Source organism: Mytilus trossulus, chromosome 13 (genome assembly GCF_036588685.1).
Source record: "Mytilus trossulus isolate FHL-02 chromosome 13, PNRI_Mtr1.1.1.hap1, whole genome shotgun sequence".
Classification (NCBI taxonomy): domain Eukaryota; kingdom Metazoa; phylum Mollusca; class Bivalvia; order Mytilida; family Mytilidae; genus Mytilus; species Mytilus trossulus.
Window position 1 is genome coordinate 10,711,468 of NC_086385.1, and position 13,082 is coordinate 10,724,549.

General features: G+C 32.1%; 1 protein-coding gene across 9 annotated transcripts in view; it reads left to right on the plus strand.

The window, feature by feature from the left end:
• Positions 1 to 13,082, plus strand: part of LOC134695530 (uncharacterized protein KIAA2012 homolog) — a 107,657-nt gene continuing 94,575 nt past the window's right edge. For 4 of the 9 annotated variants that reach the window (XM_063556812.1, XM_063556813.1, XM_063556814.1 and 1 more), the window contains exons 1-6: positions 1 to 397; positions 3,594 to 3,932; positions 4,564 to 4,738; positions 8,728 to 8,913; positions 9,404 to 9,585; positions 12,069 to 12,164. In XM_063556812.1, the coding sequence (XP_063412882.1) occupies positions 293 to 397; positions 3,594 to 3,932; positions 4,564 to 4,738; positions 8,728 to 8,913; positions 9,404 to 9,585; positions 12,069 to 12,164 (1,083 nt within the window). In that variant the 5' untranslated portion in view covers positions 1 to 292. The remainder of the gene's footprint in view (positions 398 to 3,593; positions 3,933 to 4,563; positions 4,739 to 8,727; positions 8,914 to 9,403; positions 9,586 to 12,068; positions 12,165 to 13,082) is intronic. The other 5 variants (XM_063556816.1, XM_063556817.1, XM_063556818.1 and 2 more) reach the window with 2 other exon arrangements.

Sequence of the window (13,082 nt, forward strand, 5' to 3'; positions counted from 1 at the left end):
TCCAAAGGAAGTGACGTAACGCGCACTAGCAACGACAAACAATATGGCGGAAAAAGGTGAAAATCGCCTTGAAAAAAGTAAAAGTGTGACTATGTTTACTTTATAAAAATCAAACAGAAGCGTCAATTTGTCACACCTATCGGGTGAATACATCCATACAGTGATCACCGCAATAATAAGGTGTCGCTACACATTTTCTAATTATCTTTATATTCTCCAGGGATTTAAAATTCGATCAGTAAATTGTATATTTTGTACAGATGATTGACGTCCTATTACAAAAGTAAACAAGATGGCAAGCTCCGGTGGTGCACTCAATTTATCCTTATTGAGTCGAGGAATTGGCGAAATAAGTAAAAACGGTCACGAGAAAATAGATGTTGTATTTGAACCGCAGGTAAGAAAACAAAGGTGTAAATTACTAATAAGTAATTATGTAAACAATTATACTCAGAGGTACAAAATGTATAATATGGAATGAATTAATAATTATGTTATTAACACATATATACATACAGATCATTGGTAATTACAGATAGGTGTTAGCATATTGTTGATTTTTAACATATCTATTTAAAGTGGATTGGGAAACAAGTTATTGTAACTTATATTAATCCCTTTCCACTTTGTGGGTGCTAGTGCTGCCATGTAGCAGCATCCGCCTACTCTTTTTCGAAATCTACAAGGATTTTTTTTATGTGGAAGAGATTTGGCTCTCTCTCTTTAACACACGTCAGCAATTTATGAATCCGGGTCCGTTCCTACCCATTCACGTTTGCACTCACTCATGTTCGCCCCTAAGTCTGTTCGCGCCCTTCATGTTTGCGCCCAATTTTAATTGGTTTTGTGTTTAATGATCAAGTTTTGGCAAGTGTATTCTTATACATGTTATAAGTACATGTATATATGTAAAAGTTACAGTAAGGCCGAGAAAAAAAAGATCGATGTTTCGGGTAACCCGACCGACCCTGTTTTTAAGCCCCGACCCTAACTTTTTTATTGGATCTTCAAAAAAAAAAAAAAAATTGTATCAACCGACCCCGTTTTTGACACAGGTTTCTGAAATATGACATAATATTTTTTCTCTCTTGCTTCTACTTGCATAGAAAGCCAGTAAAACATTTTATTAATGTCAAAAGGTATTCCAAATAGGTTAAAATCCAAGAAATTTGTACAGCAGGTGCTTCAAAAACAATGCAAATGGCACACTTCCGGTTTTTGAAACTAATTACGGAAAAACCATGATAATTTTCCGGATTTCATTTACGATGTCAAAAAAAAAAGAAAGAAAAAAAAAGAATTCCGACCTACCGACCCTTTTTTTCAAAATGATGTTACCGGAAACACATATCTTTTTTTTAGGCCTAAGTAGTAGGTACAACATCTTTACTTTAGCATGTTAATGGTCGACTTCCTAATTTTGTTAAATCTATTTAATTTAAAAGTATAGATTTAAAAAATTACTAATCAATGTAATTACATTTTTTGACTCACTCAGAACAGCGCAATAGACTGCAGTTAAAATATATTTTTGAAAAGAACAGTGAATAAGAACTTTGATATATATATATAATACAAATACATGTGCATGCCCATACATTTGAAAAAAGTTTTTTCTGTAAAATCATAGTGACTCAATGACTGCTTGAAATTAATTGATAATTGGCAGCTGCTGCCATTTTCTGCAACATCTGTAGGATAAGGGAAACAATAGGAAACAATAGGTTTCATAAATTTGTCTTAGGCCAAAAAAAATGTATGTCTGTTTAAGGTTACATCATCAAAATAAATAGGATAGGTAGGTCGGTATTTCCATTTTATTTTTTGCCTTGAAGATTTCGAGTTGTGCGGTCTGTCTTGACTTGGTCTGAGTTGTCCATGGGCCAAGTTTACCCATATTTTTAATGATTGAATTATTTCCCTCTGTTATTGATTGGAAAAAATGGCAGCTAATATAAATGTTTACTTCATCACACGAGTTGCGAAATTTCCTTAAACTTAAACATGTTAAAACAGCTTTCATATTCATGATTATGAACATTGGGATGTAACAGGCAACACTATCTTCACTTTTAAGGTGGTACCTAACACTACAGGGAGTTAACTCTGTAATTCGGCAGAACGTTTTAATGACGTTGTGTTAAGGGAATATTAAGTTTCTCAATGATAAAAATAGGTTTTTGTCAAACTGCTATATAACCAGTGTAATTTTTCTGATTAAACGTACGGTTGGTTAAATTTTTTTGATATTTTTATATTTTTGTCAAAGGGTCAAAGTAAATACTTTGTCAAAATTTTAAGAAAATTAAACAAGCCAAATTAATTTTAGTTCAAGTGTTGGGTACCACCTTAACACGAGTTCAGTTTATTTTTAACTTTACAATGGAAATTATTAAAAATGGCTTACGGTCAGCTCTCAAAATAGGGTTGGTCGGGTAACCGTAAACAGACATATACTTTTTTTTGGCCTTATGACTTATTATGCACCTGCCATTTTTTTTGCTTTTATGTTATAGATGTATATATATTTATCTTAGAATTTTATATGTACCAGTAGATAGAAAGTTCTTACTTCCATTGTTTAAGATGGGGGGAAATAGCAATATTAGGCAAGATTTAATTTTAATTTCGGGCTAGGATAAGATAGGGATATAAATAAAAAAAGGATCAGCAAAAGAGATTTTATGTTACGAATTATATATATCTATTCTTTAATGTTAGACTGTGTCTATTGCTGAAGATAACTATAGCCATACAAGTAAGAGACTGTATAGAATAATAGGTAGTTTAGTTTTTGATACTGATTATATCATGTGGAATATCTAGACGATCTCGTTAGGGCGAGTTAAGATATTCCACATGATATAGTCAGTATCAAAAACTCAACTACCTATTATTCTGTTTAACGGTATTTATGACGTCACGAAATGTATTGCCTAATATTTTCAGTGATACAGCCAGTACGTTGATACTTGAAAATATAAGGCAGTAAGATCAAAGGGAAAATATACAAATTACCGTTAAATATATACATGTATGTACCCTTTATAGGGCCTTTATTTTGGAACAAATTTCCTATATTTTATTGTATTTTTAATTATTGCCGAGATATACTTACATGTTCTCAGTTTTGATAAAGAATTAGCAAATTTATATGAACAATTATATCAAACCCATGGATTTATTATTATTCGTCGGATACAAATTTTAATGAATTCGCAAAAATTATATACATGTACATGTACAATGTATACAGTGGTCGAATTTCAGCGTTATTGTGTACTGGCCAGCCGGATCAGTGGACTAATAATCTTATGGTCCGGCTCCAAATCTACTGGTCCTAAAAATGATGTTCATTCAACAAAATGATGTATATATGAATAATAACTCCCTGTGCTGTATTTTACGGTAAATAAATTGAGATTACGATGCAAGCAGTATTTTTTATCGACAATTTTCTACTGGTCCACCGGACCACCACCTGACAAATCTACTGGTCCGAAACAAATTCTACTGGTCTCGGACCACCTGACCAGCGCTAATTTCGACCCCCTGAATGTATATATGCTTCACCTGATCTTATATTTTCGCAGGACTACTTTAACTTTGTGGGAAACTCAAGTAGAATATACTTGCCACCAATACCCAAGTATGACTTTGACGGATTACCAAGCTCAACAAAATCCAGTCATTTTAAATCACAGTCATCACAGGAAATACCAAAAACTTTCACCACTCGAAAAGGAGCGCTACTATTGTACTCCGAAGACCAGGCCCACAAGGTGCTTTCGTCCCACCATGATTTTAAGAAAGCCCGACATCGGCGGCCTCATCCGACGGAGGAAACACTGGAACTCTCTAAAAGTGCGGATGAACTTGAATTGAAAACTGTTGACGATTTGGCAAAGTCTATTTTATCATTTGGAAAAAGGGTAAGTGCACAAGAAACCCCTAAATTCAGAAATTATCAAGATGTTTTTATAATTGGGAATAAATTAATATAAGGGGACTGGGTGAGTATAGCAGTAATAAGACCTCATATTCTGACACATGTAGCTGATACTCATACATGTACAATGTACGCTGTCATGGCTGTACATGTATGCAGATTTTTTGATATGCTATGATTGATCTCACATTTTTGTCTCTTCTTAAAAAATCACAAAAATATAGCATTAATAAGAGCTTAGTTCCTCCTGATATCTGTATGCAGATTTTGTGGATATTGTAATAATTAGTCTCACATTTTCTTCAAAAATCAGTTCACAATAGTAAAAAGTAAAAACACAAAAATACCGAACTCCAAGTAAATGCACCCATAATTTCTAAATTTTCTAAGATGTTTATATTACAAGAATTAACAAAATTGAATCAGTAAAGATAGCTATAGGTCTGCATTTAAGATTTGATACTTGAAGTTGCATGCAGTATTATCAGCCTGAATATATATATACAATTTGGATGGAGAGTTGTCTCATTGGCACTCATACCACACCCTATATTTATGTAGTATTTGCCACTGGACATATATTGTTTATCAATCAATATTTTGTTTATGTTTAGGAGCCTACCAATGATGATACAGATATATATCTTGGATTCATTCACAACACATATGGTAGAAGAAAGAAAGATTTATTTGAACGACAAATCCGACCAGGGTTCTCTGCTAAACGTTACTTGTCACTGTGGACCAAAAGTTGGGACGATAATGTCCTGGGAAAAGTTATCAGCAAAGGTACACAATTAGACTGTTATGAATACATGTATATGTAAATAGATACAAGAGGATGTGACATGATTGCCTGTGAGACAACTCTCCGACCATCCAAGTCACAATTTGTAAAAGTAAACTAATATACATTGTCAGCCAAAATACAGTCTTCAACACAGAACCTTGGCTCACATTGAACAGCAAGCTATTATAAGGGCCCCCCAAAAATGCCTGTTAAACAAGAAAATCAACTATCTAATTTATTTAAAAAATAATAAAGGAAAACACTTATGAACCACATCCACAAACAACAACCACTGAACATCAGGTTCCTGACTCAGGACAGGCACAAATAAATGCAGCAGGTTTAAATGTTTTAATATGTACCAACCTTCACCCTTACCTGAAACAATAGCGTAATGCATTGTTTAAGAATGATGAATCTAATGCATTCTAGGTAATATCTAATAAAAGATCTAGAACACCTTAGCATGGGCAAATTGTCCTCTTTATATAATCAAAATTCTAAACAAAAGAAACTTGAACCAATGAAATGATTATATATATTGTATCTATTTGTTTTATGTCATTTGGGATAGAACCAATGAAAAACCAATAATCCTACAGATTCTGAAATGGCAAATAGGATATAAATGAGACAGGAATTCCCTCAAGTTAAATATATAACTGTAAACCAACTTATTTTCATGAGCGGTTTACTTTTGTTTACATTTGAGTAAAAAAAATAACAAGAATATTAAACATCATATACATATGGACCATAACTTGCTATTGGGCTCCGTTTCCTATAACTATAGAAAAGTGATAAAATGTGAATTACTGTAAGAAAAGTTGTAACTACATCTAAAGATGCCATTATTTCTATCAACATACAAGTGTATGCTACTCCTCCCTAGAAAAAAAATTGAAATATACGAATTTCAAAGATTCTACAACCGTATTTTTGTGTCGTTTCTCGAGTTACTTTTTGCCTCCGAAGAGCATAAAGCTGACTGATTTATAAATAATCGTCACCGGCAAATTCGTAACTTTTGCTTTCAAATAACAAAGAACATCGACCAATAAGAATAGTGAGAAGAAAATGCTGAGAACTATAAGTATTTATGTAGCAGATGTAAGAACAGTGGGGTGATTTTTGTGTCCGATTTCGTAACGCAATTTTTAGATGATGTAATCTGCTTTGTTGTAATAGAATTCTTAAAAACAATATGCAAATATGAAGTCTTGCGAGATGTTCAAACAGGTAAATCCGAGATGATTTACATTCTTGTTTTGATCTTCGTAATAATTAAGTAAGAACATGATGTTGTCCTTATGCGTTACATTTCACACGAAACAGAAGTCCAGTTATTTATTAAAATTGTTTTTGTCCTTAAGTTCTAATCATTTCCGGTCATACGTGAAACATGTGACTAACATGTGATCACGCCATTACAGCCGGACATACGATATACTAGTTCTAAACATTGTTTTTGTTTCCAACGGGATGTTAGCAAACATAATCTGTAGACTTGTTTCGACTTGTTTAAAAAAGGAAAATACAATTTTCAAAGAGATTGCGCCGGGTGTCTATTATTTTTCCTATGTGCATAATGTTACATTCGATCTTGTGTGAAAATAAATGCCCAATGACTTGACAAAATCGATTTCAGATTTGACCGACGTTTAAACACACTACGTTTCCCAATAACGACGTAAAGGGTCCTTGGAAAATTCAATCGAAATTACGTCTCTTATCATGGTGCCGATGTTCGTTGGATTGATTTTGCTTCAGCAGTAAATATTACTGGATATTTTTGGTGAATAAAGATAATTAAATGAAAAATTCATGTTAATATACCGTTACACTTGGAATGTACAAAGTTGGTATCTTGTCAAAATTTTTAATTAATTTTTTTTATTCATGTTCTGCAAACACTTATCAGAAACGCAATAAACTTGTCAAAGGAGAAGTAAACTTTTACCATGCATGACTTGAAAGAAGTACTTTATTGATTTTAGCCCACTAAAGTAGGTTAAAGTGTGGAAACCATGTAGATGGTGTACAGGTCACAAATATCACATGGTGCCACAGGCACTTGTCTCAGAAAAAAAAATCCTATATACCTTATTATAACACAAGGTACTTAACTTGCATTTTAGAAAAATGTTAGGTGGTGACGAAGTTCCGTTATATGCCGCTTTATAGGCTGTCAACCCCTCTAAAGCTTGTTATATCGTAAATCTAAATTGATTTATCTATACAATGGTGTATAACATGCCTACATTTGTTGTCAGAATCATCCGTAGCAATCCTACCAAAGCATGTCAATCGTAATAATTTTGCAATCGGCTGAAGAATTGGCAATAAACGGCCGCAGTAAATAATTTATTATAAACATCGTTTTAAAAAAACCTGTTAGTTTTCGTATGAATAGAACTTATCATACAGTTAGTAAAATTGTATGATATACTGTGAAAAAATCTAACAAGTGTTGTTTGTGGTATGTCTAATAAGTTACAAATTTTCCCATGACGTCAATGCCTTTCAGACTCTCTCTTGACTTTACGTATGAAATGAAACAAGATCAGATAACTCCGAGAAACATTTAGACTTTCCCATAGAATTGACCAATCGGAAACCGAGATATACAAGGAGCATGACGCGTTTATTGCCAATTCTTCAGCGGTTTGCAAAATTATAACGATTGACATACTTTGGTAGGATTGCTACGGATGATTCCGACAATAAATGTAGGCATGTTATACACCATTGTAAAGATAAATCAATTTAGATTTACGAGAAAACAAGCTTTAGTGGGATTAACAACCTATAAAGCGGCATATAACGGAACTTTGTCACCACCCAACATTTTTCTAAAATGCAAGTTAAGTACCTTGTGTTATAATAAGGTATATAGGAATTTTTTTTTCTGAGACAAGTGCCTGTGCATGGTGCCTATTTTAAAGATTTTAATTCCAAGTTAAAAGTTTTTTTCTTTACTGGATTTAAAGAAATTTACATTGCCAATGATTTGGAATAAATTGAATATAACTGGTATTTCAAAACCAAATATAAATACATTTTTTGGCTTAAACATCAAGATACAACGATTGTGGTATCCTGTATCAATGAAGAAAAAGTGGAAATTTCTGAATAAATTGTACTAATTGTTTTCAAAACAAGCACATATTTAGGAGTTTTATAATACTGTTACATTAAAGATAGATTTTAAGAAAAAGTATACTGTTCAGATTATTTTAAGCAGATTTTGCAATAAAATAAAACTTAAAAAATGCTTTTGGTTTCTTATGGTTTCCTGTCGTGTTAAAAAAAACCTTTAATTTAACATTGAAAATACATTTTAAATATTAACATGAAGCAAGTAACACTAGTAATGGTGTTCATTTATGTCTTTTGAAATATATTGTGCCAAATAAAGAAAATAAAGAATGGTTTCCTGTTTGGTTTCATCACGTAAACGGTGAATCAAAATGTATTAATTTTTTCTTGAAAAACTCAATTGATCCATTTATACTATTCTTACACCAACACAACCCACAGAATAAAAGTTAAAGTTTTAGAACTTATAAAAAAGGATACCAAAAGAAACCAAAGGCCGAATACCAAATTATGGTCCATATGTAAAATTGAGATTGGAAATGGGGAATGTGTAAAAGAGACAACAACCTGACCATAGAAAAAAACAACAGCAGAAGGTCACCAACAGGTCTTCAATGTAGCGAGAAATTCCTGCACCTGGAGGCGTCCTTCAGCTGGCCCCATATATATACATGTATATGTAAACTTTGGATTTCAAACAAATTTAAAAATCACAAATTTAAATTGCTGTGAAATGGGATAATAAGAGCTTTTTAAAAAAGAGAAATTAAGTATCTGAAAAAGAGATGGTTAACAGTAGTCCTGACTAGACAGTTGTTACATGAGTTATGATTGATTTTGTTTGTGTATACAACGTGTATGACAAAAAAATTCTTGTTTGTTTTTGCAGGATACTTGACAGAAAAGTCTTTATTTTATTACAACCCATTAAATCCACATCTGCAGCGACGACTGAACGATGACATGTCACATTTCCCAGCTCCCTACAAACTAATGAGGAGTATGTTGATGTCACCTGGTTCCCTGTCTGGCTACACATTCTACAGAGTACGACCAGAATCAGCAGAAACTGTGGGTAAGTTTCAACCTGGTAGTTAATATGTTGGAAAAGCAATAATCTGTATGATTAAAAGATTTTGTGGTATGATTGCCAATGAGACAACTGTCCACAAGAGACCAAAATGACACAAACATTAACAACTATAGGTCACTGTACCCCCTTCAAAAATGAGCAAAGCCCATACCTCATTGTTTTTACCGGCATCACCAAAAGCAAAAGCAGGTCAAGTAACTGCTTGTCTCAATGGGAGTTCTGTCCATCCATATAAGTCACAAAAAAACAAATTCATCAAATAAAATCAGATTGAGAATGTGTCAAAATTACAACAACTTGAACAACGAGCAGAAAAAACCCAAGGCCACCCAAGGGTCTTCAGTGTATTGTTTTTTACCTGCATCATCAGATTCAAAAGCAGGTCTTGACCCACATTACTTACAAGAAAATTAACAAACAATAAGGAATCTACAGTCGTTTTCATTTCATTGGTTTTTTTTATTTATTAAAGTAACACCAGAACAACAGCCTGAGCGAACCCCTTCTCAGATGGGGTCCATTAAAGTTATTAGTACAAAAGATGGTGTCCAGAAAGAGGTCTCATACTCCACACTAGATAAAGTTGCTCAAGAGGAGGTCCTCACAGATTTGTTGGTCAAAAGTGCTGTACATTATGCCATGAAGAAACAGCAGGTAGGAAAATAGTAAAATCACAAAAATACTGAACTCCAAGGAAAATTCCTGAGGGTGGTAGGAGGGGTACTGTTCCTGGAATCCCGAGCATGAAAAACATGAAATCTTGAGGTCCTAAATTTAAATAAATTTAAATCCTGACATCTCGAAATTCCAAAAAAGAATTCCCGGATCCTGAAAGTGTCAATCTCAAAATCCTGAGCTTCAAAACACCCTATTTCTGATACTCTGTCCTGTCAAAAAAAAAGCAAAGAAGTAAAATCCACTTTTCAATCAGTACATTTTGCATAGGAAAATTGACAGTTTTATGTTTCATACAAATACAATATAATTGATAAACAGTAAACTTTCCCCATCGTGCTCATTAATTGCAATGATTATATGTTTGATTTTACTTATTTTTGGAATAAACATTTGAATGGCACCGTAAATCGAGTATTTTTCAGGACCAATTTATTTTTCACCAGAAGGAAGATAAAGCCAAAAGAAAATCATTTAGAAAATTTGGGTCACTTTAATATGAAAAAATCTAGGATTAAAATTGTGTGGAAGTTGACTGGAAATATTAAAGTTACATGTATATGGAATAATAATTTGGTTTGACATGATTTGGTAGTAACATAATCTAACTTTCAGTTTTTCAAGAGATTTATTTCATCATTATCATTGTTATTACATTCAGCTTACAATGGAAAATTAAATATGTTCTATTAAGATAATAATTTATATTCCAAGTTGAATGTTTCTCTTTATCATTCAGTATAATGGCTGAAATATTTCATGTATAGTTCCAATAAAAATGAAAAGTTATTTGAAATCCATTTTTTGTATTTAAGTCTTTATGGCTTTATTTGCAGTAATATCTTTGAAGGTTTGGAGTCAGTAATTGAACAGTTATTTGTGAAATAATCAAAAGTAAAAATCTTGGATTAATGCTTTGCAAATTATGGCATTTCTTAATCATGTTTATATATCACTGTAAGAATAACTGTAAAAGAATTAAGTTATCTGCTTATATTTTGGATACAAAATTTTTGGGGCTTAGCAAGCATTAAGAAATTCCTGGTAAGAGTAGAATTTAGACAATTTGCAATGTTCTTAAAAATAAGCTCTTCATCTTTTTCCGCTCTTTAATAAACATCTATGACTGCACTTTTCTGATGAAGCTTAAAATTCCAGGAAAAAGAGCTTCAGACAAATGCAAATTATAAAGCTCTTTTAATTTTGTTAAAACAAAATATTTCATTAGTATTGTCATTATTTCAACTTTATATGTTTTATTCATTTTCTTTTTCTGTGCCTTAAATTTGATACCTTTTTTTGAGAGGAAAAAAATATGTATGAAATATTCATTTTAGGTTTGTACATAAAAACTTAAATCAAATGACTTGTTTGAAAAGAACAAACTGTTTAAAAAACAACAACAACAAAAATAATTACACAGATATAGTCAATACAATGGCTTGTTTATTAGTATTTAAATGATTTTTGCTCTGTATTATGTTTAGTTGTTATTGAATTTAAATCCAATTTTATGAACGTAATATAAGTATTTTGTTACAATTTAATTCAGGGGTCAAAGCCATTTGCACATTATTGTTCATGCTATATGTTATAAATAAATAAAAATGTCAAAGTAGAATGTTTACTACGTTTGGGTATTTGAACAATGACATAAGAATTTCATCTGAAATTCCACTCCCAGTAATAGAGCCTTTTGACAAAAAAAAACAATCAAACTACTTTAATAAGATTAGAAATTCAAATATTTCTTAATATAATTTAAATATTCAACCATATGATATAAAATTAAATTGATAAAAGTATATATTTGCTACATATTTTGTCTAACAGCAAAATTTAACTATGTTTTATGATGAGTAAATTCAGAAAATTTTGCAAATTATGTTTTAAATATTATTAAAAATTGCTATTGAATTGAAATAATTTAATTTTGGATGTAACACCTCTTCTGCTTGGCTGGCCTTATTTTGTTATGAGCCCATAGACATAATTTAGTCATGTGACGGTGACGTCATCAACGTTATTTTAATGGGTTTTCTACTGTCTAAAATGGATTTTAGAATTAAATTATAAGAAATGACTGTAATATTTTTTCGGTCTATTCAAAATAACATAAAAAATGTGGTGCACACTGTTAAATAACCCACTACACGCGTTATTCAGTGTGCACCAAATTTTTTATGTTATTTCTTCATAGACAGAAAAATTATTCCAGTCATTCCTTAAATAAATATCTCAATAATAAGAAGAGGCTCCTGACTGATGCTTGGGACGAATGATGTCCTTCACAGTCCTGATGATAAAATTTAGTAAATGTTTGACTTCAGTTTGTGATACAAATGTATCGAAATCCCTGTTGTAATAAATTTTCAGTTATACATATTTTCTCTATGTAAAATGTTGTTACATTCTCGAGCCAATCGTACACGTTTAGATATAAAATCTTTTTGTATCAACAGGAATTGATGGAAGGAAATCAGAGAGAAGAAGCCATACAGGAAGTAGATGAAAACCGATCATCCGTGCAACAATTTGATATGAGGGATGCAGTAGAGGTAAGTTAGGAGATGGGGTGATATACAGGAAGGAGAATCAGTAGAGGTATAGGTAGAAAGAAATATATTTACAGGAAGAAGAATTAGTGGAGGTAAGTTAATGAAATAGTCTTACAGGAAGTAGATTTTGAAGATGGTAAGGCAGAACCAGAAGAAGAATGGTTCTAGGCTTAACAAGAAATAAGTTTAGTAGAATTGTCAGCACATATATATATATATTGGCTACAAAATTTAAGCAGTGAGCTACCATTGTAATCGTCTTAACTTTAATCCTTGTATCATTGATAATGTTACAATGTAGTTTGAATTAAATAAGAATCTACAATCAGCAATGAGTACCTGCTGTATTCATAATCCTCGTCATTTCAAAGGCTGGTAGATATTGATGAATGTCAATTTAAGACCAGTAATGATTCAACCATAATATGAGGCAGGCATTACCTGTGAATGGGGACAAGGTCTATGAATTTATTTTTTTTGTAACTTAAATATTTGTTAAAAAAGAAACGGATATACCATAAATTTCTGATTTTGGTTCTGTTGGTATGGATTTTACCCTGTTATATCAACATTGGTCCATGTCGGAACTAAACACATTTATTCTAAAAACAGTTGTTGGCATGACACGGGTTATGTTCTTCTCATATATGTTATGATGGTATGATACTAAAACCCCTGACGGGAAGGATTGTGCCTGATATTCATATGATGAAATCATAATCTTTCAATCAGTTTAATTGAAGTCTGGAGCTGGCATGTCAGTTAACTGCTAGAAGTCTGTTGTTATTTATGTATTTTGTCATTTTGTTTATTTTCTTCTGACATCAGACTCGGACTTCTCTTGAACTGAATTTTAATGTGCGTATTGTTAAGTGCTTACTTTTCTACATTGGTTAGAGGTATAGGGGGAGGGTTGAG